We start from the raw sequence: 27,878 nt of genomic DNA, 5'->3' as shown, positions 1-27,878 counted from the left end.
ATGACGTAACGGTTCCCTTAGAAACCGATTAGGCGTCACCACTCCAGGCTGCAGATTCATGAGTGTGCTGCGTCTCCTCCCGGAGACCGTCCCGTCCTCCCGTCCCGTCAAGAGGGCGAAAACAGCCGTTGTGACGCTCGATGGGGCCTCCAGTATGAAGGACAATAATCCGGATGTCTTTTCCCATCAGTTTTGGTTGTGTATTTTCGCGCTGTAGTGGAGCTGGACGCGCTGACCTGAGACACATCGCTGCGCTGGTGTTGTTGTTGTTCACCCAGCAGCGGCCAACATGGCTGAGGATGACAGTGAATGGGTCGTAGAGAGCATCGTTGGCTACCTGGGAAGTCCAGAGTGGGTCATTCCTGTGACGGATTTTATGGAAAACAAATGTACAGGTAAATATATGTATACAGCATATTCTGTTTTGGACATTTGGCAACAAAGTAAAGCTGGAGCACCGTTAACGCGGAGGCTAAGCTAAGAGGCTAACTTGTGACTGCGATGTTTTTGTTGAGATGTTTGTTGGCTGTGGTATTTTTAATGTTTTATATCTCTTTCCCAAATTTAATACTCATCCTTTTGTTAAGTTAATCACAGTTTCAGAAATTTCCCCTCGACTTAAAGCCATAGATGATTCGAGTAGCAACTAGCAAATCGTTCAAATTAGCAAGTCATAATAACTCATTAAAGCTAACATTAGGAACAAAGCTTCCAAAACCCAAGGTACTAAAAATGGCATTTATATTAACGCATTGCGGGCAATTAACGCTCAAAATCATGAACAGATAGGTGAATAAAATAGTTAAGGAGGAGCTGTTCATGTTTTATCATGGTTTTTACTGTTTTCATAAGGAAAAACAGCATCAACAGCAACTTAAACCATGACAAATAGCGTTGCATGTACATATGATGACATGACAAGATGGTAAAAGTATATTTAAACAATTATTAATAAAAAAGAAAATTACAAAGTAATAACTTAATGAATAAACAATACACATTCACACAATGCACATACTGTGTGTATAAGACCACTTTACGGCACATTTATCAAAGTGTAAAAAACGTATCAAAAAATAATACGTAAAAATAAAAAAATACACTTATAATGAAAATAAAAAATAGATTTAAAAAAACAAGTTAAATTGAATATTATACAAAGTCATTATTGAACAAAATTAAATTAAAAATAATAATAATAAAAAAAAAACTGAACATATACCACCTGTCTGAACTTCTGGGCTGTGACTGTATGTTTTGGTTCCAAGATATGTCAAGCTAGACACTACTCTGAGTTGGGTTTTCACATGTTTCTTATGGTCAAGGTATAAATGGTGTATGACTAACGTTTCTATGTGATTAATTTGGCCTGTTCTTAGTTTTTGATGATGAAGATGAAAATAAGTTGTCATACACAGAGATCCACCAGCAATATAAGAAATTGGTAAGTACAGTCTTTAGTCCAAAAGGCTTTATTTTCATGCATTGCTTCATCAATGTCTCTAATTAGTGGTTTTATATTGCTGATTCATCAAACTTGACAGATGTAAGCTGCTTTGCTTTTGTAGGTGGAGAATCTGTTGGAGAATTACATGCAGGAGGTTGGCATCAACGAGCAGCAGTTTCTGGATGCATGCACCTCTCCCTTTGCCAAGTCCAAAACGCTGCAGGTACGTTAAGCTTCCTGTTCGCACACCACTGTCAACCTGCCAGTTAACCTGAATGGGGAATCAAGAATAGGATTTACTTACGTAACAGTAGTTATGCTACTTTGTACCTGGTGCCAAACATAGCTGGTCTCTGTCTCCCTCTCCAAGGCAGATGTGTGTGGTTTTCCTGATGATTCAGCAAATTTAAAAGCAAGTCTTGAACCTTATCTTCAACCACATGTATGTTTTTATCCAAAACTAAATTTAGATTGACATTGTCAAGCAGAAATGTGCCTCCATTACAGCCATGAATTGTCAGGATTTATCAAAAGTTATAGTTTTTTTCCTGTACTCTGCCTATGTCCATCAGGAATCTCTTATATTGCATAACTGTACCTAAAAAACACAAGACGCTCCTGTTAATTTCCGTTAACTGCTGCAGTGCCATGTGGCCCTTCAGCTCTATTTGTTCAGCACACCTTCTGACAGACTGTCTGCAACTATTGTGTTGAAATTGACAAGGTGCTTATATCTAAAGCAGGAATGAGCTCACGCTTTTTTTCTTTCACAAAAAACATGAAGTATCTACCTCTCTGTTAGTCTGATTGTTTTTCATAATGTAATAATAACCAATCAATCCCCAATATGGCTTTTTTTTTTTTTTTTAGTATTCATGCCCACCATGAAAATCCCGTCATTTAGTCAGTGGGAAATATCTCAGTTGTTCAGTTCTTTGATGAAAAGATTTGTTGCTATTTCACTTACAGTTTTGGAAACTTTCTTAACAGAAAGAGACAGAGAAACAGATGGAAAAGATCTTAAAACATAATCGCCTCCATCCGTGTTGCTGGAAGTAATAAACTGGCAGCACTTGATGAGGCTCTGAAATGGTAGCAGAAAAGTTCGAAAGCAAACTTTGTGACTGGGAGCAAACAGGTGGACGCCTTCCCTCAGTAATTATCAACCTGCTGCTGCATTTTTGTACAGTGTTAAAATGTAAGAGTTTTTGGGGTTCAGGTGCGTCTGGGTCCACATACTAAAAGTGTTCTTTCATGGCATTGAGATGCTATGGATAAAGGCCATGTTTTATATGTATGTGTGTTGTCTGTGTGTATGTATATAATAAGCTGTAACTATTTGCCCATGCTGTTTGAGACGCCAACTTGCCAGATAACAGAAAGTTTTAAAAGTTTATTATTTTAAGGTTAATAAGAATTTTAAATAAAAAGGGTAACAGTTTAAATGTTACAGTCTATCATTAGATTTTTTTCTTGGCACTGATCAACAAGTGAAAATTGGCTTTGCCAGACTGGCAGAGATGAAGAACTGGATTTCATTGCGATCCTCAGGAGACTTGGATCTCATTAATTAACTGTGAGATAAATAGTTAATGTCTGCAAAGTATGTCAAATTCACTTGAAGCAAAGATTAACAGTAGTAGAAGTTTTAGTTTGCAGCACACAAAGGTTGTGTCCTCTGTAGAAAGGCCTTATTTTCTTATCTATTCGTGTTGCACTTTGTTGCTTTTGGGGTTCAACTATATGAGAGATCTCTTGCTTTACTTTTATGTCCTGGATAGTAAAATCAGCGACATAAGTTACCTTTATTAACCGTCCTGATGGAATAAAGCTTAAAAAGATAAAGGATAAAAATCACACTGGCTAGTGAATAAGCTCCTTAAATTTATTTAGTTAAAGTTTAATTTGTTTGAGAGCATGCAAGGCTGCATCTATACTCAAATACAGACACTGAGGGAACGCACTGGTTTTACACCTGTACAGTTACAATCATTCATGAAGATAATAGTCATTGGGCTATACTACTGCAATTCTGCTGCAGAAAAATGAGTAGTTCTAATTCAAACATATAACTACATTTCCATAATTTTGCTGGAAATCTCACATTGACTGACTATGTATTACATACAAGAGCATAAGAGCTTAGTCTGGTTTAGTTAATTTAGGTTGTTAGGATGAAGTTTTTTGTTGATCTGTTTCACCAAAGAAAAACTAACAAAAGAATAAATAAGTGAAGACGACATTGTTTTCACATTATCTGTGAAATCACTGATAAGGTACACGGAAAACATGGTCACATCTTGGACAGCTTTGCTTCATGACTCAGTTACTTTTCAAGTCTAACATGACGTCTAGCACATGGCACCATATCTTCACTAAAAAGTTGGTTTACAGTATCTGCAGTGATTAGAGGAGAGGTCTTGACTCTTCCTCAAACAGAGGCTAGTGAGTTACAGAGAATGTTTTGGGGAGTCATATGTCTTTACCTACTGGAGCTGACTGTACCTTTTTGTCATAAGGTTACTCGGGGAAAAAGGATATACTGTATTTTGGCTTCAGACAGAGACATTGTGGAATGAGATAGACAAATTGGAAAAGGAAATAAAAAGGAGGAGAAGATGAGAGAAGCTGAGCATGCAGACTTTAGACCCAGTGACCCAGAACACTGAACTTGTATTAAAGGTTGGTCAGAAAGATTTTCATTAGCCTAGATGGTGGACAAACCTCTGACGATAGAAGCTAATGTGAAAGATTAGGCCTAAGCGCCTCTCTGTTTGCAAACATTTGTTAATTCATGTCGGGACTTGAGTCGAGTGTCCACCATCCTGGAAGTACTGTACATCCTGTCCTGATCTACAGTCGGTACGGCTAGCAGGGCAAAAATCTCCTTATAGAAACAGTGAGTATTATTTAGTCTGTCATTTGGGGTTAGCTAATGAAACCTGTTTCTAGAAAAACATAAGCACAGAATGTGGTCAGAGCATTGTTGCTACACTTCAGGCAGAAAAAGGTGCTTGAAAACTGAACCAAAATAAAGCAGATTGTAATTTTCAAATTCACAGCTCGTCAAATAAGTTTTTCAGTTTTGTCGATATCATGATTTTTTTTGTTTCTGTGAAATATTATTTAGACCTCAGTGATCTTGACAAGACAGACATGAAACAATATTTGGTTGCTTCTGCATAAGGATGACACCAAAACAATATCTAATATTTAAAATGACTGATTTTGACTAACAAAATATTATCAGGCAATACATTTCTGACAGAATAATGACAGAACAAGCTTTTAAGCAAAGAGAGAATCTCCTGCACACTGTCCTGCTTACTGCTGACATTTATTCAGAAAGCGATGTTTCAGTCTAACAGACCTTCATCAGGTATGATGGTAGCATGAGAACTTTTCTACATATATACAAACACAGACACAGCCTCGATTTTTTTAATCATCCACTCAGAGGTCTGCTGAGACTGATGATCACCTGAAACTGCTTTGCATCGCAGCTGCGTAATAGAGGGTTTTTTTTTTCATAAATCACAATAAACATTAAATATAGCTAAATATAACCTTACACACCATCCAAGTCAAAACATAATAAGTATCGTCATTTATCATCATCCTACAATAAATACCTTAAAGTTCCTCAAATGGTCACAGGGTACAAGCATGTGAATAAATGGAGCAATAAGAATGAATACCAAATATATCACTCAGCATCCATGCAACAACTCCCCCATGCTAGTGAGAAACTACAACAAAGTGAAAGAAATGTCTTGGATTTTTTTTTAAAATAAAAAAAAGAAGTTTGTTAAACAACTCCTAGACTTATTTTAAGAAATAAAAGGCTGTGCAGAAAAGGGAAAACTAATTTTTGACATACAGTAGTTGCCGAAGGTAAGGGTTTTTATAACGCCTCACTACAGCTGAGGTCATAGTCCTGCAGTGAGAAGCATTCTCCTGATTCATTCTCTACAGTCACGGACGCTTCTCTCCAGCTTGTTGTAATGCCATTCACTCATTATTACTTTGTGGGTACACTGATATTTTTCATTTTTTAAGGTCTTATATGCTGCCTTTTTGTCGTTCAGACGGTGTTCCAGCCAGTTCTGGCTACAGACGACTTCCAGATATTTCGTTCTCTGATGGTCCAGAAGAACATGGAGCTGCAGCTTCAAGCCCTCAGAGTCATTAAAGAAAGGAACGGTAGGCTAAATTAATGCACATAAATACACCTAATCAGGAAAAAAATAATCCCTACTGATAACACTGTAATAATATGCCTGTGTGTGCAGGGGCCCTCCCAGAGTGTCTGACGGATGGCATGGATGTGATGTCAGAGTTGCAGGAGCAAGAGATGAAAATCCTGCAGGAGGTTCTCAGGTAAGTCGCCTGTGCTCTTTCTATATCCTACTATGTTTGTCCTATTTTAAACACGTAGCCTCACAAAGTCTCACTGATATTTTTTTTGTCAGTGCACATACAAGAACCTGACAAACTAAAACAAATAGATATTTGTTTCTCTTTACGTATTTTTACTGAAAATATTACAGTTAATGTATTCAGTGAAACATCTTAGAGTTTAGGTCAGTAGATATATTTTTGTATTTGGTTTAAGCAGTTGATTAGTTCAGTCATCATGTAATTCGATCCGAGTTTATTTGTCATTATATTGTTCTCATATTTCCACATTTTTTTATGCATCCATTGCCCATATGTGTCTAGAAGCTCCTGCCACTGCTCTCTAATGGGATTTTGCTCGTTGCAGCCTGGCCAAGTAGAGCACACTGAGTCTAATGGGACCGAAGCTAAGCTCCTTAGGGTCCAGCTAATTTAGGTTGGAGGGATTGACACTAAACAAGCAACTGAGAGAAATAGTATTTTTATCCCCTTTGTCTTACCAGGCTGCTTTGGCTGCTTTGGCTGCTTATCTGCGCTGCATTATTCAGCGTTTCCTCTCAGATCACCACCGGGTTCAGTTTACATCAAGATGGTCTGAAAATCAACAATGAGAGACTTAAAAAAACTCCAAAATACCAACAACCACAAATTTTCATTTTTGCTAATTGTCTCTTCTGAAAATATATACAACCACTACGATGCTTTTATTTAACAGGTTAACCTACAAGCACTTGAAAGCATCATGGAGAAATTGTTTTTCATGGTCCCTGTTTGCAAACGCATCATCATGCAAAATGTGAAGGCGAATATTTGCTTGCTGCCATGTAATTGGGCTGCCAGTCTCAAGCAAGTTTCAAGTCTGCAAGGTGACTGTGATTCTGTACTGACATGGTTTATAGCCAGTGGTTTGGGGAGTTTGTATAAAACTAATGCACTGAAAGAATATCCTTGGTTGGGTTAAATCTTCAAGTAATGAATACACGCTTCCTTTTGTTAAATAGATATTGCTAAATTGAAAACATGATTTATAGAATTGTTTTTTTTAAGTGCTGTAAACTCTGTCTCTCACAGCTGGTTGACTGACTTGAATTTGTCTCCTGAGTGTCATTTGAATCAGACAGTTTAGTAGCAGGTTTGATTGTCAGTCAGTCCTTCCTGGATGCTTTAAAAATCTTTGCAGGATTTCTGAACAGGTAGAGTCAGAGTAACAGCTGGAATGACTGTCGCCAAATGCTGATATTCAACAACACTGCCATCCATTTAAAGGAAAGTTTGGATCTTTTGAAGTAGGGTTGTATTTGGTACTTATCCATAGCCAGTGACAGTATATTACATACAGTAGATGTCAGACGGGACACACAGTTCGGAGAAGCCGGCTGGAGTACCAACACGGGAGCTAAGCAATGTGCGGCTGTGGAGGAGGAAAGCATCAAAACATATTCATGTCACCTAAAAAGATCAATAACATTTTAAGTGTATGCTATATTGAGTGTATTTTCACCACTTCACCATGCCCCAGACAGCACTTTCCCATGGAGAAGTCATAGGCTTTAGTTCCCCATCTATGCTGTCATCAAAGCCACCAAACTCCAAACAGTCATTTTAGCTCGCTGAACACGGGAGCTGCTGGTCTACCACTGCCTCCATCAGTTCATTGGTTCGTGTTATTACTAACTTGTTTTCTATTCTCACACACAAGGCTCTAGTCGAGTAATTAAAAGAAAAAAAGCGCGAAAAGACACAATTGCAGTAAGAGTAACCATCATGCTGGTGTTTCTTTGATTTATTTTGGGTCATAATCTTTGTTTATTTTTGTCAGCCGTCTCACAAAGCACCAACCATGCAGATTTTCTACAGCTTTTCTTAGAAAAATTAACTAATAAACCTTCATTTTTTGCTTCTCAACATCCCTCGCTCTATCTGCACACCTACTGTTAGTAAATGCTCTGCGGAAGTCTCCTCTAAGGCAATTTAAGTTGTTAAATAAATCAAATTAAAGGATCTGTGGGTTGCCCTGGTGATGCCTGTGAGCGAGCTGGGGCATAGCGTGGTTATCACATGGAAATCCTTGACATTGCTGTCTCATTCTAGTTTCTAATATCATTAGCCAAATGTTAAATGTACAATAGAAACTGCTTAACTGCAGATTAACAAACTCCTTATCACACCTGGGCTACGAAACATGCTCTATAACTGAGCGGGCTCTTGAATGCTTTGCAGCGGGACAAGTTCGGGCATTTCAGGCTTTGCAAAAAGAACTACTTCTGCTTGGGGTAATTTAATGAAATCCAAAACGGTTAGCCCTGGATTCAATCTAACATTTGTTTTTCTCTCTGCTGCTGCTTTGTCCGCAGAAAATCAAAAGAGGAGTATGATGAGGAAATGTCTAGGAGGCTGCTATTAGAGGAGGCGGTTGGCTCCACCTCCAGCAGCTGCACTGATAAGCCAACGGCAGAAAGCAGGGAATCCCAAAATACCACCTCTGCTCCCAGCCAACAACACAACACTGCCAAGGTAAGACACCACAAGCTTTACGAGCCAAAGAAGGCCCGTAAAACCAGCAGCATCACTGTGTTACATCTGTTAGACTTTTATCTCACAGCTCGAGTGATGCTGACAGTGCTTATTGCAGATGCCTCTTTTCCCCTTAAAGGGACTATTTACCCTAAAATCAAAGTTACCTGTTGTACCAGTTATTATCTAGATAGCTTTGGTGATAGATTTAGAGTGTTGGAGATATCGGCCACAGAGATGTCTGCCTTCTCTTGATGCCGCTCAGCTTGTGGTGCTCAAAGCACGAAAAAAAAAAACACATTTACTGCCCACCCACCTTGTTGTGAACAGTTCATGAGGTAACATTTATTTTTTTTAAACTGTATTTGTCTTTGTAACAAATAAAGTAAAATAATACATTACAATCATCACCTCCAAAAAACATGTACACCCAGCACAAAATAATAAAAGATAGTGAGAAACAGAGGGAGAGAAAGGCCCCAGTATATAGGTCACATTGAGTCACAATAATCAACACGTGTAGCAGCATTTAATATCAGTTAGTACTGATGACCTATATATTCCTGTATAACTAATGAGTACACATAATAATATATGATTTTTTTTAAAGGAAAAAAAGCAAACAATGTCCTTGTTAGGGCTAAAGTATCATTCTAATTCTTCACAGAAGACATAATGTGGTTGAAATGATCAATAAAAGATTGCCAAATTCTGTAAAAATGTCCCTTCTTTTTGTTTTTCTCTAGCTCCAGATATTTCATTACATCTCCCATAAAGTTTGTATATGTTGGTGCTCATTTTTGTTTCCAATTAAATTAAAATCAGTCTTGGTGCCATGGATGACTGAGCTGTAAATTTGCTAGCTTAGTGGTGCTAGGCAACTATGTGGTGATACGGTTGGCATGTATAGTTTGGTATAAAGAAAATAGTTCCTGCATGTAACTGCTTTTTTTGGTGCTTAGAGCTGTACCAGCTGAGTGCCGTCTAGTTTCATGATATTGGAGAGAAGGCAGACATCTCTAAGGCAGAGATCTCTAATGCTCAGCAACTCACACCAAAACTATCTAGACTGATCAATAGCACTCCAGGTAAAAGGAAAAATATGTATTTTTGATTTTGGGGTTTACTGTCCCTTTAAGGCCCGACCTGTCCTTTATAACATGTCACTGTCTCCAATGTGCTGGTTATTCCGTGCTAAGGCCAAAGCTGAGGGGAATATTGACAGCAGCCGCAGTAATGGTCACCACGTCCCACTAATGAACGGAAACACTGCCACTGAAAATAATCTGGTAACTGGACCGTCTGTGTACTAACAATTTAATCAGTGACCTATTAGTAAATAATCCTTAGTTTACTGCCCCATCTAAGGATGCATTAATACAATTTTAACTGTTTATATGTGAAAATAAAAAAAGAAAAGAAAATTATTATTTTGCATACATCTGGCCTGCTCTTGTTTTCTCTGACATCAAAATGCACCGTTTAGTATAATTGGCATTATGTTCAAAGTATCAGTGCATCCTGAGGGCAGATAGTAACTTTCCTGTCTCATAGCCTGTGTAGTGGGTAGCACTTGTAGAGGCTTTGTAGTTTTAAAGCCTGTATATTAGGTAACTTGTTAGGTAACCCCAACCTAATGCAATCAATTAAGCATAATTCTTACTTACATTTTAGGTGAAATCAAAAGACACACAGCAAACATCACCTCTCTATCTAAGTGACAGCAGACCTCTGCAGACAAAGAAAGTGAGGCCTGTGTTTAGGCCTGTGTTTAGGCCTGTGTTTGTAAAGTGGGCGGTGAAGTGGGAGGTAACCACCAGCACCACCACTTGGGGTTTCCTTGTGGGAAAGGAAGGGGTATACCTGGCATTTTCTAACAAGTATCAATGGACTTTGTCCACAGCAGACAGACTTGTTACTGTAGGAAAAGCACAGGTGATACTGATAACAGTAATGATGGTTCAGTTGCATTAAATGTCCCAGTGAGCCAGCGTGGACAGCACCAAGGCCTCCACTAAGCAGAATGCAGCTTTCATTAATGTAATTGAGCTTTTTCTACCATGACATGTCAAAATATTTGCGGAAAAGGGTCTATAGATTTTAAAAAGTAACTGCAGGGTGACTGGGAAGTTTTTTTCTGCATTTTACATGCAATCAACATCAGAGGTGGAGCAGTGTCAATAGATATCAAGAGGCCATTTAACCCTTAGGCACAGTTTGGCGCATTTTACACGCTTTTCATTCTTCATGCTTTAACCATTTTGGCTGTGTTCATGCATACAGGTCCTGCTCAGCTCCTACAATAAAACACATGAATTTATATTTATATTAAGTGCAAAAAATGCGCAGATGAAACCCATTCAAACTGCAATTTTTCAAAGCCATCAAAGCATAAAAAAACATGCATTGTATTACTTCTGGGTGGAGAAAAATTGGAAATTGTAATTTTTATTTATTATTTATGTATTTTTTTGTTTTTTAAACCATTTTTGAGATATGGACAAAACAAGCTATTTCCACTAGGTGCACTGTCACAATCAATATTGACATATCTTAGGCTTTGATAATACAAAAAAATCTATTTTGCATGTAGTATATTGAAAAATAATTCAGTTTTTTGTGTATTTTTTTGTAATCTAAGAACATGTTGGTGTTGTGACTAAAACCTGGTACATGATATGTTAAAATTCTGAAAAAATAAATGAATATTTGATAATTATGATTAGAAATGATGCTGATTAAAAATTAACTCAATGAAAGTAGAAAATAATATTAATGTCCAATATTTTTAAAACTTGATTTTGGGCCAAAAGTGTCACCGTTCTACAGTAATATGAAAATTTCTGGATGCAATGCAAGTGCCCACAAGTCTACAATATGATGACTATATAATTTGCCGTCGCTGCAATATCATGTTGCAGTAATGAGCTGAGTGTGATGCAGTGTTTGTGTCATTTGTACAACATGTATTGATGCTCGTGGGTTTCTCCCTCCAGGTCAATGGCAAACCTGTCATGAAAGAAGACAGCAAGGCGGCTGCTCCAGGAAGTGCAGAAGCAAAATCAGCTAAAAGCAGCTCCACGTCTAAACCCACACCAGGTATCTCAGAGGAGCTTTAAACTTTGTACCACCAACTTTTCAACTTCTTCTGTTTGTCTCATTTGAATTCCCCACCACATTTAGCAGGTTTACTTTTAAACTTGGGTAAACCCTGAATAAATCCAAATTATATTTTTTAAAACCTATTTAACCTCTGGAGGAAATGGTGGTTATATGTATATTGTGTTCTACTGTCTGTCTAATAAAAAGCTACAGGAGCAGTCCTGCTAATGTTATTTTTTATATAATTTTATAATTTTTCAACACAACCAACCCGAGAAAGCTTCAACTCAGGATACTGGTGTGTGTGCAGATTGCAGCAGTAATGGTGTGGCGTCCAGAGTCCTTCCTGCGGTCAGAGCTCCAGTAAAGTCCGCTGAAGCCTCAGTCAGCCTCTGTCCCGACACCAAGGAGCAAAAGAGCGGCAGTCAGACTGCAGGCGAGCCGTGGCTGGAGGAGGCGCACAGGGAGGCTGGCTTCTCCAAGCCATTTAAAGTGAGTGTGTCATTCTTCTCATTTCATTTTGCAGTTTTATGAAACAAGGTCTTTTTTGTTTAACAGTACCATATCAAATTCTTCTTAATGTGTCTGTGTCATATTTTTTAGCGTGCACATCACAATGTCAAAGATAACCTGTGCGTACTAAACACAGTCAATACAACTCAGAGTTTCTAGTTTCTGGAAAACAATATTTAAAAAGAGCTGACCGGGGCAAAATTCACATCGTTCGCTTGTGCATGTTTTGATTTGTACTTTTTCTTCTCTTGTTTCATTTATACTTCCACACTTTCCTCCAGGAGTTGTCAGCAGCTCAGCAGGAGCAGCTCCAGCAGAGGGCGGCATATCTGCGCCAGCAGCGAGACAAGCTGCACGCACTGAAAAAAGATCAGCAGAAAACCAAGCAGCCGACGACCTCACCAGAGGAGGCACCCGTCACCACCACCCCGGTAAGTACAGCCGGTTCCTTCCTTAAACCTCCTTTCACACAGAGGTCAGAGGTCAGGATCATGAACATGTTGCAGATGATGTTATATATGTAATTATCTTCACTATTTCCTTGTATTTGGTGGGTTTGAGTTTTACCAGGACCTCTTAATTTATCCATACTTTTTTATTTTGGTTACATTTTTTTATCTTTTAATTCCAAAACAACATCCGTGATTTCACTAGATTTTCTTTAACTCACATTTTTCTTCTTGATTTATCTTTTTTTCCTCAAATCATCCTTCTGATTTAATTATTTGGTTGTTTTTCATTTCCCTCTGCCTGTATCTGACCTGGTCTGGGTCGTCAGGAGGCAGTGGGGCAGCCCCAGAGGAACGGGGCCTGTCCCCCTCCTGCTCCTCTTCCTCCTGCTCCTCTTCCTCCAGCACAACACTCTGCTAACTCCTCCAAACAGAAGGTGATCCATCAGCTGCCTGATGTGAACACGTACTCATTCATGTCTAGTTTGCTGCTGAGGTTTTGCTTTGTCGTGCTGTCCTCCCCCCTCGTCTGTGTCGTACGCTGCCTCAAAGAAAAGGAATAAACCGCATTTATTTACTCCACAAAGTGAAGAGAATAAGGTTTCATGTACACTTTTGATCAGGAAATCACACCCGCTGAAAAGCTATTACCGTAAAACTTCAAATAAGCGATTCCCGCTTATCCTGCTTACTAGCCCGGTGTGTCAATGCAGTTCATTTTTATAGAAGTTCTTTGGATGTATAAAACCTGGTTGTCAGCTGCCTGCTGAAGTTGACGTTAGTGCGCTGCTTAGATCACGCAGATTTAATATATTTTACAGAATTATTATAATTTTTAAGCATTTTTTATTTCTTGATGAGTATTTTTTTGTTTTACTGTCGTTTTGTTTTGGTTTTTTTTCTCCTGTTTATATTTCATTATTGGGTTAGGGTTAGGGGGTTAGGGTTAACTGGTATCACACTTGGAAAATACTGCAAATATGCAAAATATGCAAAGTGTCGCATAGCTACAATACCAGCTGCTTTCTTTCAGTTTTACCTCATACTTGTGTACACATGTGTTTGGTTGTATTTTAGTCATCTTCCCGACTGCTTTTTCCACTCCCTCATCATTTTGTCCAAAGCCACTGATGGCGGTTGTTATCTTTTCCCTCCGGTTTTAACCCTACTGCTGCTTTCGTCTCTTTATGCAGGAGATCTCTGCTGAGGAGAGGAAGAAGTTACAGAAGAGAAAACATCTGGCTGACAAGCTGAAAGAAGAAGTGATCAAGAAATGATTCCCCCCTCTCTCTCTGACTGCTATATTGTTATTTATATCCTGTTTAATCAAACACATGGCTTCCTGTACACTGCCTCCTTCAGTCAGATGATTCACTTTAACACACACCAAGGTTTTTTTTTCCAAAGAAACACAAAAAGTATGAGATCTTCCTTCTTTCAAAGTTCTTTTCATTGCTGTCTTTTGGATGTACCAGTATGTGGCAGTCTCCACACCCAACAACTCAGACATCTGTTTGATTAAGTAAGTTCAGAACATGTCAGGTAAGCTGAAAAACACATGGAGCGGTCAGTTTTATACATGTGAGTGGAGATGGCTTTTACTTTACAGGACAAGTCACACCTGGGCCTGCTGTGTCCAAAACGCTCCTTTTGTGGCTGTGCTTCATTTGGCTTTATTCCAGTCCTCATACTACTTTATAATACCATTAGTATGCCGGAAAAAAAGTTAATTATGACCCGGGATATAGTGTGTTAAATGCAGGATACCAAAAATACCAGGTTTTCCAACTGCATCCGGTCTAATTTTGCAAGCCAACATGCTTTTCGAGTAATACTGACCCACAATCCTGAGCACAGCGAAGATGTGTCACATGGACTGAGCTGCAGACACACCTGATGCAGGCTGCAACAACTATACTCAATCACGATCTACTATGCAGTTATAACATAAAAGTTCAAACTATGTAACAACAGCAGAAGTCTAGGATTTAACCCTGTCTCTGGTGAGCTTGGTATATGGCTTTTTTAAAGATGTTTTTGCTTTTTCGCCTTTATTATGATAGGACAGGTTAAGCGTGAAAAAGGGTATTCATTCATCAAAGGGCCAAAGACTGGAGTCAAATCTGCGGCTGCCATGGCAAGAACATAGCCTTTGTACATGGGGCGTCCGCTCCTACAGGTGAGCTACTGGGCACCCCGTGAATGACATTTGTTTTATCTCCAATTTAACTTTAAGTGATAACTTTTTAGTTCTGCCTCATTCAAATTGCATTGTTATTCTTTTACTTCAAATTGCGCTCTACAGACGGGGACACATATATGAGCATGAGGTTCAGAGCTCAGATTGCAATGTTATGACGAAGTTTGACCCAATTGTATGCATACTCCATGCATGAAACAATGCAGGAGGGTCATTTCTTATTGTAGCGGTGACATCAGTGTTTAACTGCCAATCACAGTGCTCGATGCACAAAGGAGACAAAGACTTCATTGATTTTACAGTTGTTTTTTACAGAAAATATGTAAAATAGAGCAGATTGTTGCTTTAAGGGCAGCTGCAGTACGTACTTAAAGTTAAAAATAAAAGTTAGAAATTCAAAACACAGCGGCGTCCAAATTTTAAGTGCAAAATCTATGAACTATATGGTGCCCTCAAAAAAATCCAAATTGGAATGAAAAATGTGTTCACAGCCTGCACACTACTTGCTAGTAATATTAAAAAGCAGAGCTTTACCACTGATAGATGTTTATCATGCAACACTGCACCGGTCAGTAATTGTGCAAAAATATGATTCACAGCTAATTTTTCCACTTTCTGTTGATTATTGACTGAAGGAGGGATTTTGGACACCCTTTAGCTTGTTTCTCTGTAGACATCAGTGAAAAAGGTCAGTAATGTGGTGAAACAGACTGGATATTGGGCCCAACTGGCCCGGAGTTGTATCAGTGAGTTAAGGGTTAATGCTGGTGGAAAGACATGATTTGGAGAGTTTTATGCCGAGGTGAAGATAACTTTAGCTAGCACAAGTGTACAGTCTTGTTGTTAGCGTTCCCACAGGGAACAGTCAGCTGGTACATCATAAAGCTGATCAAACCGTAGCCGCTCGATTGTAGTTCAAAGAGCGCAGAGGAAGTTGTCAAGATGAACACACAGTCATGTGATCACGAAGGGGCCAAGACAAGTGTGTCGCTTTCTACGAGGAATGCAGTATTTCATGTACGCTGTTTAATAAAAGCACATTTTATAGAAATGAGCTAGACTCCAGATTTTGTGTGTAGACAAACTGCTGTTCTCACACTGATCTTTGAATCTGGTAAAAAGGTGCTTTGGTGTCGTGCAGAGCTACACGGGATTTATTACCGTTTCTCTCCTGTGTTTGGAACAGATTACTGTGCAGTAAAACTGGTCCAAAAATCATGAAAAAAATGCTGTTGATTTCTAACCACTGCCAACATTATAACAGCCACAAATCTGTAGCGTTTCATGGAAAAAATCCACAAACGTAAGAGCCAAAATTAAGTATATAAAAATGATAAAGTAAAAATAAAAATAAAAATAAACAAGATATTTAAAGCAATTCTGTGAACTGACAAGGAATAATAAAGCTGCGTGTGTTTGAGAGACAGTGACAAAGTGGAAGAGCAGGTGACCTTGTTAATGCACCGCTTATAATTCGCGCAATGTTTCTGTAAATTATTCATAACATACTCAGAGTGCTGCTCTGACATGCTCTGCCACGAGCTGACTCGAACCCACTGGCAGGTGTATAAGTAAACAAACAACAATCACCACAAAGATCATTTTTCATATTACATTTTTTCGGAAATTATTACAATTTTGAAAGTTGAGGTTTTCCATTTTTCTCCCCACAAACGTAACAAATCCCTGCAAATGTATTTAGTTTATAGTCGGCAACTGCTATTACGCTTGTGGGAAATTTATTACGTTTGTGGGATTATTACATTAAAAGCTGCAGATTTGTATTACGTTTGTGGGCTGTTTTTACGCTGACGGGTTTACCATTCCTTGCTGTAAAATTCGCACAAATTGTTAATTATTAATTATTCCACTGATATCGAACACCCTGTGAGTTCAGTTTGGGAGATTTTAAATACAACCATGTGGACTCAAAGGAACAACTCAGTCAATTAGAGGTTTTGTAAATCCAATTGCCAAATCTGTAATTATTAAAACAAAGCTAGATTCACAAGTTCAATGTCAGGGTCACATTTAATTTCAAAACTTATCAAATAAATTCATACAAATGTTAAGAATGGATAGTGGTAGTAAATGCACTTGGTACAAATTCATCAAGGGGGGGAGCAAAAACAGTCATATTGTTGGGTGACGCTAACAGACAGGAGGAAAGACAATTCGCTGCTCACGTACTGCTCAACTACGAAAAGCACATTGGCAATATTAACTTTACTTGTGCTGCTCGTGGTTTGACAGACGTCTGTGTCATTGACGTTTTTAGCAAATTTTTGATTCTCTTCATCTGCCTCTCAGTGTGCTTGTGACGAGAAGATGCAACACAAGAAATGTTTCAACCCAACAATAAAATGGCCTTTTCTGACAGTCAAACCAGTGTGGTGTGTCAGAAAAAATCCACTTAAACAACACGGTTTGATTCTCAAACTGCACTGCATCAACTCTGGGGTTAAATTATCTTTATGGCAATAAAAACAGCTTGAATTGAAATCTTGAAAAAATGTACTAAACTTATTTTTTGATCTGCAGAGTTGTTTTTATGAACAGGCCAAAGAAAAATTGAAATTGAACTTTTGAACAGAGCTGAATACTTCTGAATTGGTTTTGAACATTCTGGACCTTCAAACTGGGACAAGAGCCTCTGGCACCTAAAAGCTCCTTACAGCTCACTAGAATTCTTCCTTCAGTGGAAATGCGAGATGTTTCACCAGCTAGCAGTGTTACAGTGCACAGACAAAGTGGGCAGCTTTTTGTTTCCGATGCTGAACTCCTGAGATCTGTCTGAGAGGAGGGTGCCAGGACTTAGTGTGCGCTACGTCTACTCTAAGCACACCAACAGCTCAGGTTTATCACCCAGTTAGAACAAAAAAACTGGGCTATGTGTGCACCGCAATGAGGCCACTAAATTCTTCAATCTGCTAAAATACAAAACTCCAGACATCCTCAAAAATGTGGCTGCAAAAATGACTTTACTGCAGTTTTAATACGTTATTATTAAAACCAGCATTTGCAACTTCTCTGCATTTTACATTGAATCAAATGAACTGGACTGAAAGGGTGAACAGTGACCCCACCTTTTGTGCAACGACAACAAAAATACACAGGCAGGTAGGTATCTCTCTCCCCCCTTTGAAAATCAGATCAAGGAAAAAAATGATTAAAAAGAAAATAAAACATCTGTACAGTACTTTTTAACAAAGTCATGAAATACAGGATCTCTGGCAAACGCAGTCCTGTGTGTGAGACGTCGTGTGTGTGTGTGTGTGTGTGTGTGTGTGTGTGTGTGTGTGTGTGTGTCTGAGACGTCGTGTGTATGTGTGTGTGTGTTTTGTGTGTGCCTTGGCCAAACTGACGCCATGGCTTCTGAAGGTTTGAGTCCTGCTCCTCTGAATCTAAGCCTCAGTACTGTTGAGTTTTCATCATTTGTGACCTCCCTCGTCTCTCAACGTTTTGTCATAATTCTTCCGTGTTGCCTAGATCCCTCAATCTCCGACAAAAGTGAACAGTTCTGTGGCACGGCGGCACACGCTGCTTCAGCCAGTCAAGCTTTCTATAACTATGACGGCTAGTCCTGCTAGCCTGACTGGCCTGCTGAACAGTTCGTACGCTGGCTGGTTGTGTTCTGGCTTCCTCTGTCTCTGGAGCTCATCGGTTCGGGTTCGAGACGGATGGAAGGGAGAGTTCAAATGAGGACGTGTGAGGGTTCCTGTGGGGTTGCTCGAGTACCGCAGTTTCCTTGCTACTGTTGCTATAGCAACAGAGCAGAGTTAGGAACCGCCTTGGCACTGTTACATCCACCGCAGCGTCTCTGGTTGTTACGTAGGATGGTGGATGAGGAGGAGAAAGTTGTTCAGGAGGAGGTCAGAGCAGGAAGAGTGTGACGACAGAGAGGAGGGATGATGAGTTTCTCCTGGGGAGGAGGAAAAGGAGATTTTGGGATCTCCAGGGGGAGGCTGTTGGTGAAAGTAAGAGGTAAAATCAACAGACTGATTTGTCTTTTTTTTCCAAAAGACAAGCTCTCCATCTCCTTCCACTGAGGGACAAAAGAGGAGCAGAGATCAGGAGGGACTGGGTGAGGTGGGAGCTCGTCTTTGCCCGTCTCCTCAGTGAGACGGGCAGGTGGCACAGGCAGGCCAAGGACCAATGAGACGACCAGAGGAGGGAGGATGGGAGGGACTCGGTGTCCGTCCACTACGACCAAACAGAGGACAGTTAGCCTTAAGAGCTGAGACGGGGACGCTTCCTTGTTGGAGACTGCTCTTCCTCCTCGTCTTCTTCCTCGTCATCCTCATCGTCAGGGTAGTCCACCAAACCAACCAGAGCAGTCTGAGAGAAACAGGAACAGAAGGATTAACAAAAAAGGCCCACATAAGCCTCGTTCCCACTGCACAAAAAACCCGCTAACACCCGCTGACGTCAGGCTTTTTAATGTAATGAGAATGTTTACGATCAGCTCTGCATTAGACACGGGTTTTTATCGCCTCAGGCTCTGATCACCATCGATGGGAATATAACACCTGGGTGAACGCGCTAATTTCAGCTCCTTAACCAGCGAGATGCAATGATGCGCTGTCACTAATTACTGTCCGTCTCCTCATAAGCAGCTAAAACATCGATCCATGCACATCTGCACCAAGTTCGAAGAGAGACTGAATAACTAAGAGATATATAAAAAGAAAGAACCACTGAAAAGTTTTATAAGACCTCTGTTCCTGCTGCTGTCTCCTGTTGACCTGTCCTGCCTGTCCGTGACATCCCACGGACACACAAACATAACAGCCAACACATTCACACACACAAAAGCTCACAAAAGACTCGTGTGCTCCAGTGATGCGTTCACTGGCAGTGGAAATGCTATATTTAAGCGGGTTTACCCTTGTTTGAAAAAACTGTGTGCACACGCTAATTTTGGTAGGAACGGGGTAATATTAAGCAAAAGAAAGGAAAAATTCAATCACTGACGTTCTAATCCCATTTCTACACAAGGAGGAAGCAAACTGGTCATTACCTTCACCACTGGTGTCGCAGGAAGAGCAACTGTTTTGACAGAAGAAGTTGAACTGTTGTTTGGAGTGACGGCTGGTGAGGCAGGTGGGATTACAGCAGCTTTCCCGTTATTGTTGGCACCATTTGCTCCGTTGGCAGCTCCTGCAGTAACAGAGACCGTAAATATCAAACTTAAAGGGCTGTTGTAACCTGGAGAGAAAACGAAGAATCCTGCAATAATAGAGCATCTTACCTTTTTTGGCTTCCATGTACTTGCCGTAGCTGTCAGAGAAGTCATCCTCCATTCGGCTCTTCTCCACAGCCTCTCCATCATCATCATCGTCGTCGTCATTGAACCACAACTCCTCGTCCTCGTCCATTGACCGTGCATCTCTGCGATATCTACAGGGAAAAGGTACTTAATTAAGTATCTTTAAAATAAAAATCACGGCACCAGTATGACCCATGTGTCCGATCAGTCTACTGACCTGTTGAGTCTCTGACTCTGCCTGTCTTTTTCCTGCTCATAACGGCCTTTTAGGCCCTTGAAAGTCTGGACGTACTCAATGGATTCAAGTGCTTTGTAGAAGTTATCCACAATGTGAGCTATGAGAGACTTGACATCCTCCTGGAGAGAGAGGACATGAATGATGGAAAATCTCAAACAATCCACACACGATATACAATACACACTTTTCTATTAATGTACATTTTGTGTCTACGCACCACTTTAATGAACTCAAAGAGCTCTATGATGGCTGAGTTGAGGAGGTTGTATCGGGTGCCGTTGTCCAGCAGGGCGTTAATGACAGGCTCAAACAGGTTCCCTTTGATGATGTAGCGATTGTAATACTCATCCTTGAGACCAATGATCCTGCGCATGAAACGCAGGGCACCTGGATTTAAAAAAAAAAACAAAAACTGACATTGTCAAAATTAGGCCAAAGCTCTGGTATTGTTAAAAACTCCTGACAGTAAACTTGTTAAAGGATCTTTTCAAATGTAGGATTACCACTGACAGAAATTTTACAGAAGGAAAGAACGAACACCAGAGACGTGTGTACATGAACTGTTTGTGCATGTGGGGACTTACAAAGAGCAAGGAAGGTGTGTTTTGAGTTCATGAGCACCAGCACTCTCCTGAGCAGGTCTTTGTTCATGATGTAGGTCTTGATGTGGTAGGTGTGGTGCTCCACACAGAAGGTCAGAAGCTCCAGGATCAGCGCCAGCAGCTGAGCAGTCTGAAAGTTATCTACGCAAAACAAAAAAAACACAAAGCTACGTCACATCGGGACAAATTAAAATGTAATGTTACAATAACTATGCTAAAAGAATAATCACTTCCAGTAAGTGTTGGAACTGAAATTAACAGGTTTTTGACCACTGGGTGGCTCATGCTTGATATTAAGTTGCATAATGCTTACCTGGACAGACCGGGTTGATCTTAGTTGATCCCTCCTGCAGATCTGTAAGGTTGTGACACACAATAATCAGTTACATTCTGTGCTTTTCTTGCAATCTGAAACACTCCAGTTCAGTTGATGCGAGGCATCTGTCCTCAGCTCACCTTTTGAGTTTTTGTCATGTGCAGTGTTGGCCAGCAGAGGAGCAGTCAGAACATGCATGCAGTATTTGTAGAAGAAACTCAGAAATTCTGTCTTCTCCGTTTTCTAAAAGGAAATGACATGAAGCTGTGACATGCGCCGTTTTATGTTTTAGTGTTGCATAATGCAGATCGGGGTTTGCAATTTGCCAGCTGCCGGCAGTGCATCTGGGGGCATGAAGATTTACAGAGCGATAATATAACTCTGGACATCAATGTGTAGTTTTAGAACTGGTCTCCATTAAATTTTGTGTGTGTTGGTTCTGCTTACATTGGTGGAAGCCAGCATGTTCTCAGGGTCGATGAGCGTCCTGAGCAGACCCATCAGCTGGACGGCTCCTCCTAACTCAGGGTCGGAGTCACATATCATCTGCTTGATCACAACATTTATCAGCAGAACATCCTGTTGAACAAAACACAGCAGGAGATACAATCAAAATGATGCCGTGTTGGTCTGAAGAGAAATTCAACAGAAACTTGTCCTGACACACTGCAACAAACCTGACCTACTGGAAGGAAATTTATTTCAAAGAAAGACAGTGAATTCAGGCTCCTCTTATCAATATCAAATAGATCAACTGCAGCCAATGTATCGTTCCTGTCTTTGCCAGTCGTAGGCCTCTTGTCTGTACAAATTTTATTTTGCTCCAGTGTATCTTGTAGACCAGAGTAAAGCAAAGTGTCCACAATCATACAGGATTAAAAGGCCTATTTGATATTTAGAGTTCACCTCAGTTACTACTTAGAAAAAGCACTGTTTCCAGAGCCTGTAAGGCTTTACATTCACATGTGGAAAGCTTTTTGCCATGTGCCGTTTTTTGTTTACACAAATTGTAAAAAAAAATTGAAGCAGCACAGTAATTCAAACATGTATTAGGGCATTACTGCAAAGGTATGTTTGTACATCACTCAGTATTCAACACTGCATATGAATATCAAGCAACTTTAGGGCAAAACACATTTTAAATATTCTACCCCTTTTTTCACATTATTGCTGTGCGTCAGATAACTTTTTAAAATAATGCAGAATTTTATAAAGGCGAGTTTGGACTGAACCAAACCACCCCTCAGGCATCTAAACATCGTGAGCATGCTTGTTGACGGTGATGTTTAGATGCTTACGTCGTCTGTCTGCTGTGGCTCCTGCATGACAAACTCCCGGACCATGGAGGGGCTGAATTCCACCAGGTAAGAGAAGATGTCTGTAGCTGCTGCCCTCACCTGCAGGTCATCCATTCCCTTAACAGGAGAAAAACAAGAATTGAAGAACTAAGAGAGAATTATACTCAATGAAATGCTTCCCCAGTTGATCGTTCATAGGCAAATGACAAATATGGAGTCTGTTAAACCACAGCAATTTAGATATTTACTTTTATGCACTGCCCACAACTTACCATGACTATTTCAAGAGCAGGTAAAATGCCTAGATTTGCCAGAGTTTTGAAGAAAGCGTCCCTGTTTTGTGGCTGCAACGTTTGTGAAAAAGCACAGAATTCCTTGACAAAGTTCACCTGGGGAAAGAGGAAAAACACACGTTATGGTTGATCAGCAAATGACAGATAGTAGCAAACCTTAAAAGGTCCGATGGAAATTCTAGCTTCAAGCACTATTTCATTTGTGATATTGTACAGCAGTGGAAGAATTTATTTCAAACACAATCATTTTCTCCATTCCAGGATGTGAAGTTTAATAAATGACAACTGCATGGACAAATATAATAATTAATTCCTATTTCACTCTCAGTGAGAGCCTACACTTTTAAATAAATTATGTTGTAAAAGTTGTTGTATTATGAGCCAATAGACAAAGAGGTAATTCAAAACAAAATCATCATGAAAAAACATGAAGTTAATATTAATTTAGCCTTAGGAAATAAATGGCATTAAAGACAGCAAAATGAATCCATATAACGAGAACGGTAATACTGAGCACACTTCCTTCTAACAATAACAAAAGCCAACTTCAAATTTCTGTCTAACTTTTAGGTTTCTACATTTTAACACAAAAAATATCATCACGACATCTGGCTTTGAGATTTGACAACCGTTTGACTTACAAGCTCTCTCCTTTTACTGTCCTCTGTGGCTTCATCTGTGAGCTGTGCAAAGACCTCTGTTAGGAACTTTTCATCTTCCTGTTGCACAGATAAAAAACAGAAATCAAGATATTAAAGGCTATAATAATACAACAATAAAGATGATTACAAAACACTGTACTCTCATTTTGCAGAAAGAGAAATAAAAAATAGCTATTCATAAAAACACGGAAAGAACCTGATTCTTTAGACAGCCACTTATTAGCCTATAAATATAATCAGTGGGATGCCTAATATTTAAATATGAAATGGATGGACTGTATGGTATAATTTGGACCATGAAAATGATTCTATGGAACCAATTATTTTTTAAATGAAAACGTGTCTCACATAAGCTCCACGTTGAAATTTATGTAGAAGCAATGTAATGGACCTGAACTCTGTTGCCAAATGACCTTTTTAAAAATGTTTTCATTATTTTACATTTCTACTGGTTCAACCATCACATTACAAAACTTTATGTGCATCTGATGTGCAGCATCTTGCACTTGTGGTGAGAAACTACCATGAATTGAAAAATCTCCTGAGTGGCCACATGCATTGTTTGATACCGTTTACACAGAGATTATAACAATCTGTCTTCATTTCAGTCGCTGAAAATTCAGTTTTTAATCTATAATCAAGTATTAGGTGTGTTTGTCTGGAACCACAGGAAGGGCAGATTCTCAAACACCTGTTGAACAAATGTAAGCCAGTAGCAACTGATTTTAGATTTAGGAAAATATTGCACACACACAAATATATTCAACTCTAACTCTAAAACATACTTGATACAGAAGAAAAAACAAAGAATGGCTTGTTGATAAACTGTGCATCAAATTATGATACAAGTTACCTGGATTGGATTCTTACCTGCAACATACTGACAATCTCCACCTTGTTGAAAAAGATGAAGGAGGTTAGTGTGGACAGGAAGTTCTCCTCAAAAACAGACGGCGTGGGCAGGATGATGTCCTGGATGTACTGCACCCGGTAGGTCTGGTGGATCTTCTGCCGCAGCTCAGAGTCCGTGATAGGGATCACCTCCTTAAACTTTGCTGTCTTGGTCAAGAATTCCCTGTGCCGCTTAGGCTGAACCAGCGCCGGGTCGTACTCAAGGCAGCCCACCACATCCATGATACAGTCATCAGAGAACATCACCTCAAACAGGGCCGCTTTATTGAGGAACAAGACTCCCCGCACGATCTCGTAGAGGTGATGCAGACCTTCCCTGTTGTCCAGGTCCTCACATACTCTGAAGAGACCCAGGAGTTTCTTGATGTAGCCCTCGCTCATCAGGGCCAGAGCGAGTTTTTCCCTCCGGATGGGCGAAGACAGGACAGAGGTCACCAAGTCAGCGATCTCCTCCAGTCGGCTTAGTTCACAAGGAGGGAGCTCCACCAGGTGGCTTGTCTCAGGGATCTCCTCAAAGCGCTCCTCCTCCGACTCATCGATGGGGTCCTGTGTGATGTCCAGGGCAGGGTCCTTGCCTTGAACCTGGGAAATTAATAGTTGGTAAATATGAAGAAGGGGTTGACAGATATTAGTTTAACCAATAGTGATGCTGATTATTAGTTCTTAATGAGACAGATAACCATATTTGAAACTGACATGAATTTACAATAAAAATGGAAATACTTCTGTCAAAATTTGGAATATAACAAACTCTAACACAACACTTTAAATACCTTTAGTGAATGTTTATTAAAAACTGAAACTTTCAAAATCAAGTACAGCAAGCTGCCAGTAACTTTTTTTTAAATAAAACTCTGAAAATTAAAATAAAAAAATGAATGAATCAAAGTAGCTCCCTGAGGTTTTACAAAGTAAAAGTTCCTCTCGTGCTGGCACTTTCTTTGCACGTAATGCAGACTGCCTTTCCTGGTGTTGGTTAAGTGTAATACATTTAGTTTTTTCTTTCTTTTTAAGATATTTTTGGGGGCTTTTTATTGCCTTTATTTGACAGGACAGATGTAGTATGAAGAGGGAGAGAGAGGGGATGACATGCAGCACGGGCCCTTGCCAGACTCAAACCTGCAGCCGCTGCGGCGAGGACGCAGCCTCTATACATGGGGCGCCAACTCCACCAACTGCGCTAACGGGCGCCCCAATACACTCAAGATTTAATTACTTAATTTTATCAGTAATCATGCAAATGAAACGCCAATACAGATAATCAGCAAAATGCCAAATAATGGCTTTGATAATCGACCAGGCCGAAAATCTAGCAACCGTTTAAATGAAGTGAAGAATGAAACGATAAATACAATTATACTGCCTCTAGCCCTTTGTAGTAGTGTCATACAATAACAGCACTGACAACAAGCACCACTCCTGTTTGTGTACTCCCCAGGAAACAAATATAAAATAATGCACATTTTTGGTAAACAGGATTTACTTTACCTGGCAAATCTTCTCCCAGATCTCATCGCAGCCTGCCTTTTCCTGGAAACTTAGGGCAAGGTCATAATTATCTGCTTCCGACCAGACAATCAGTGTGTCCTGCAAGGAGGAGAAAGAAACATCAAGTTGTATACAAAGAAATGCTTATCATGTACACGGGACACACTAGCTTGCAAACACTCAAAACACAGCGCTCACATATTCGGAAAACACAGACAAGCACTTTCGTGCCATTTGACGGCCTTTAATACGATGATTACTTTGTCTTCAATATGCAAGAGGATAATTTGGCTCAGATCTATTATCTCAAAACATCTGAAAAGTTTGTTACAATTTCCTCTCATAGTGCTGACTTTTAATATGATGAAAAACTACTTTGCTGGTGTGACCTGCCTTTTGCTTACTCCTAGGTTTACACATGCTTCATATACTGAATTGCCATTGTCTGCAATGCATTGCAGCAGTAATTTTCCAGCAACAAGTCCCAGTATTAAAGTGACTAACTTTTCACATTTGTATTCAGTAAATGTAAGCATTCACATGTCTGTAATCGCTGATCCAGACCCAGAATACAAATTCTTACCTGTTGTTTCTGATATGCAGTATTTGGGCTTATCTTCGACTCCAACAGCAGAGATCCTAAATTACAAAGACTTTGGTAAGTTTTCATTTCCGAAATAGTGTAAATGTTCACAATAATTACATCATAACTTAGCAACCTAATCTTGAAGGTTAATGCCAATTAATCTGCCTGCTAGAGAGCATTTAGAGCTAAACAGACAATGTGAAACGCTGAACAAAACAATGTTGCAATATTACAAAGTTAAAACTAACAACAGGGGGATGTTATGTAGCTAACCAATTCCCATGTTATTTATTTTTGGGGATGATCTGTGTGTAGAAAAATTACTGGTTTACTATTCTGAGCAGAAATAAGTTTGAACATTTCAGACTTTCAAGGCCCCCCCATGCTACCGAGATCACGTCGCTTGAGTAACGATCTTGCTAACAGCAGCAATTCAATAAATCGTTGCATTTTATGTAGGATTAGCTCTAATATTGGTCGTCCAAGTAGTCTGAAACAAATGGTTCAAAACACTTAAACACTCCCAAAGAAAAAATCATAGTTTGCAAAGTATACATAGTAGCCATATGAAGAATTCTGTCCGAACAACCAGAAGTTAGCGTGCTAACGTTAGCCAGCGTAACGTCAATGCGGCTATGCTAACTGGGAACTTACCGTCCGATTCGGCCCGAACTAATAACGATATTCCCTCCAGCCGTTCAACAAACGTAGACGAAACGTGTCCGGTACCCCGATCATCCCACTGCCGGTCTTCGTTTAGCGTATATACTTTCACTCGCCGCCGAGTGTCCGACATGGTTAACCGAGTCGGAGCTAGCAGGCTAGCAGGCTGCTAACAGGCTATCACCTCACCCCGTCTGGTGTTTTCCTACCCTCGACCTGTTAACTTTGTTCCCACCCGCATGTTACAAAACATGCACGTCTGAGTAAAGTTCACAGCAGCAGTGAAATGTACCAGTCGCTATTTCCTCAACATATTACGTTCGCGATGTGAAACAGCTCAGCAGGAGGCCTATTGTCAAACAGTAAAATTCACAGAGAACACAACAACTCCAACGGCCTTCTTGCTAACGTCCACAGACCGCCATCTTGTAATCCGATCTTGTGTTCTTTTTCTTCTTCGACGTCAATCAAGCGCAAACTGCCGCGGGGTCTCCTCCTCCGAGCGGCTTCAGCCAATGGCAGCACCGCAGCGCCACGGGGTTAAAGCGCCACCTACAGGCAGGGCAGGTGATAGCAGCTGCGATTACCTGCAGATGACTTTATGGAGAAAGATGTATCACAATCAGGTTTATTACCTAAATAAGATGTAACGATTAACATATTCGAAGAAATAATAAAACTGCACTTAGAGGCAGATTTTCTGGAGGTCGAAAATTGAACCAGAAAAATGCTTTGCTTTCACCCTCATGGTGCATTTTTTGTTTTTTAACTTTCATTTTTGGATCATTTTGGCTGTGTTAATGCATATTGCATACATTTTGGCAAAGGGGTTTGTTTTCATCTTCTCTTTTAGATTTCAGCCTCAGTTCATATAATATGTCCCTAATACACTGCATAAAATAAAAAACTCCCTCTTAACACTACTGGT

General features: G+C 39.8%; 2 protein-coding genes and 1 long non-coding RNA gene across 4 annotated transcripts; 1 reads left to right on the top strand and 2 right to left on the bottom strand.

Annotated features, from left to right (window-relative positions):
* The first annotated feature begins 57 nt into the window (after positions 1-57).
* On the top strand, positions 58-18,550 carry cfap36 (cilia and flagella associated protein 36). Of its 2 annotated transcripts, XM_042501591.1 has the most exons (11): positions 58-395; positions 1,380-1,444; positions 1,569-1,670; positions 5,536-5,650; positions 5,740-5,827; positions 8,200-8,359; positions 11,356-11,458; positions 11,772-11,953; positions 12,256-12,405; positions 12,753-12,860; positions 13,617-18,550. In XM_042501591.1, the coding sequence occupies exons 1-11, from the start codon at positions 290-292 to the stop codon at positions 13,698-13,700; spliced, it is 1,263 nt and encodes a 420-aa protein (XP_042357525.1). In that variant the 5' UTR covers positions 58-289; the 3' UTR covers positions 13,701-18,550. The 2 variants fall into 2 exon arrangements, with proteins under 2 accessions (XP_042357525.1, XP_042357526.1); XM_042501592.1 differs by lacking the exon at positions 12,753-12,860.
* LOC121954241 lies at positions 1,639-10,113 on the bottom strand. Its single transcript, XR_006106557.1, has 3 exons — positions 10,027-10,113; positions 6,346-6,439; positions 1,639-1,718 (listed from the first exon to the last, which is right to left on the bottom strand). It is a non-coding gene; the product is annotated as an uncharacterized LOC121954241 (long non-coding RNA).
* LOC121954239 (serine/threonine-protein phosphatase 4 regulatory subunit 3-like) lies at positions 17,586-27,381 on the bottom strand. Its single transcript, XM_042501590.1, has 16 exons — positions 26,942-27,381; positions 26,285-26,340; positions 25,702-25,800; positions 24,172-24,795; positions 23,281-23,358; positions 22,619-22,735; positions 22,347-22,463; positions 21,496-21,627; positions 21,189-21,291; positions 21,046-21,087; positions 20,715-20,873; positions 20,348-20,517; positions 20,110-20,249; positions 19,875-20,023; positions 19,644-19,783; positions 17,586-18,961 (listed from the first exon to the last, which is right to left on the bottom strand). The coding sequence occupies exons 1-16, from the start codon at positions 27,081-27,083 to the stop codon at positions 18,854-18,856; spliced, it is 2,376 nt and encodes a 791-aa protein (XP_042357524.1). The 5' UTR covers positions 27,084-27,381; the 3' UTR covers positions 17,586-18,853.
* Between the last annotated feature and the right edge of the window lie 497 nt (positions 27,382-27,878).

This window comes from Plectropomus leopardus, chromosome 15 (genome assembly GCF_008729295.1).
Source record: "Plectropomus leopardus isolate mb chromosome 15, YSFRI_Pleo_2.0, whole genome shotgun sequence".
In the NCBI taxonomy this organism is placed as follows: domain Eukaryota; kingdom Metazoa; phylum Chordata; class Actinopteri; order Perciformes; family Serranidae; genus Plectropomus; species Plectropomus leopardus.
Note: the sequence above shows the minus strand (reverse complement) of the source record. Positions and strands in the feature narration are given on the sequence as shown.

Bases quoted from the DNA above. Each gene is read 5' to 3' on its own strand.
- cfap36 (XM_042501591.1), top strand. From the start codon at position 290: ATGGCTGAGGATGACAGTGAATGGGTCGTAGAGAGCATCGTTGGCTAC. The intron at 11,459-11,771 runs GTATCTCAGAGG...GTGTGTGTGCAG, and splicing joins CACGTCTAAACCCACACCAG to ATTGCAGCAGTAATGGTGTG. The intron at 11,954-12,255 runs GTGAGTGTGTCA...ACTTTCCTCCAG, and splicing joins GCTTCTCCAAGCCATTTAAA to GAGTTGTCAGCAGCTCAGCA.
- LOC121954239 (XM_042501590.1), bottom strand. From the start codon at position 27,083: ATGTCGGACACTCGGCGGCGAGTGAAAGTATATACGCTAAACGAAGAC. The intron at 21,088-21,188 runs GTGAGCTGAGGA...ACAACCTTACAG, and splicing joins ACATGACAAAAACTCAAAAG to ATCTGCAGGAGGGATCAACT. The intron at 19,784-19,874 runs GTAAGATGCTCT...CTGTTACTGCAG, and splicing joins GTACATGGAAGCCAAAAAAG to GAGCTGCCAACGGAGCAAAT.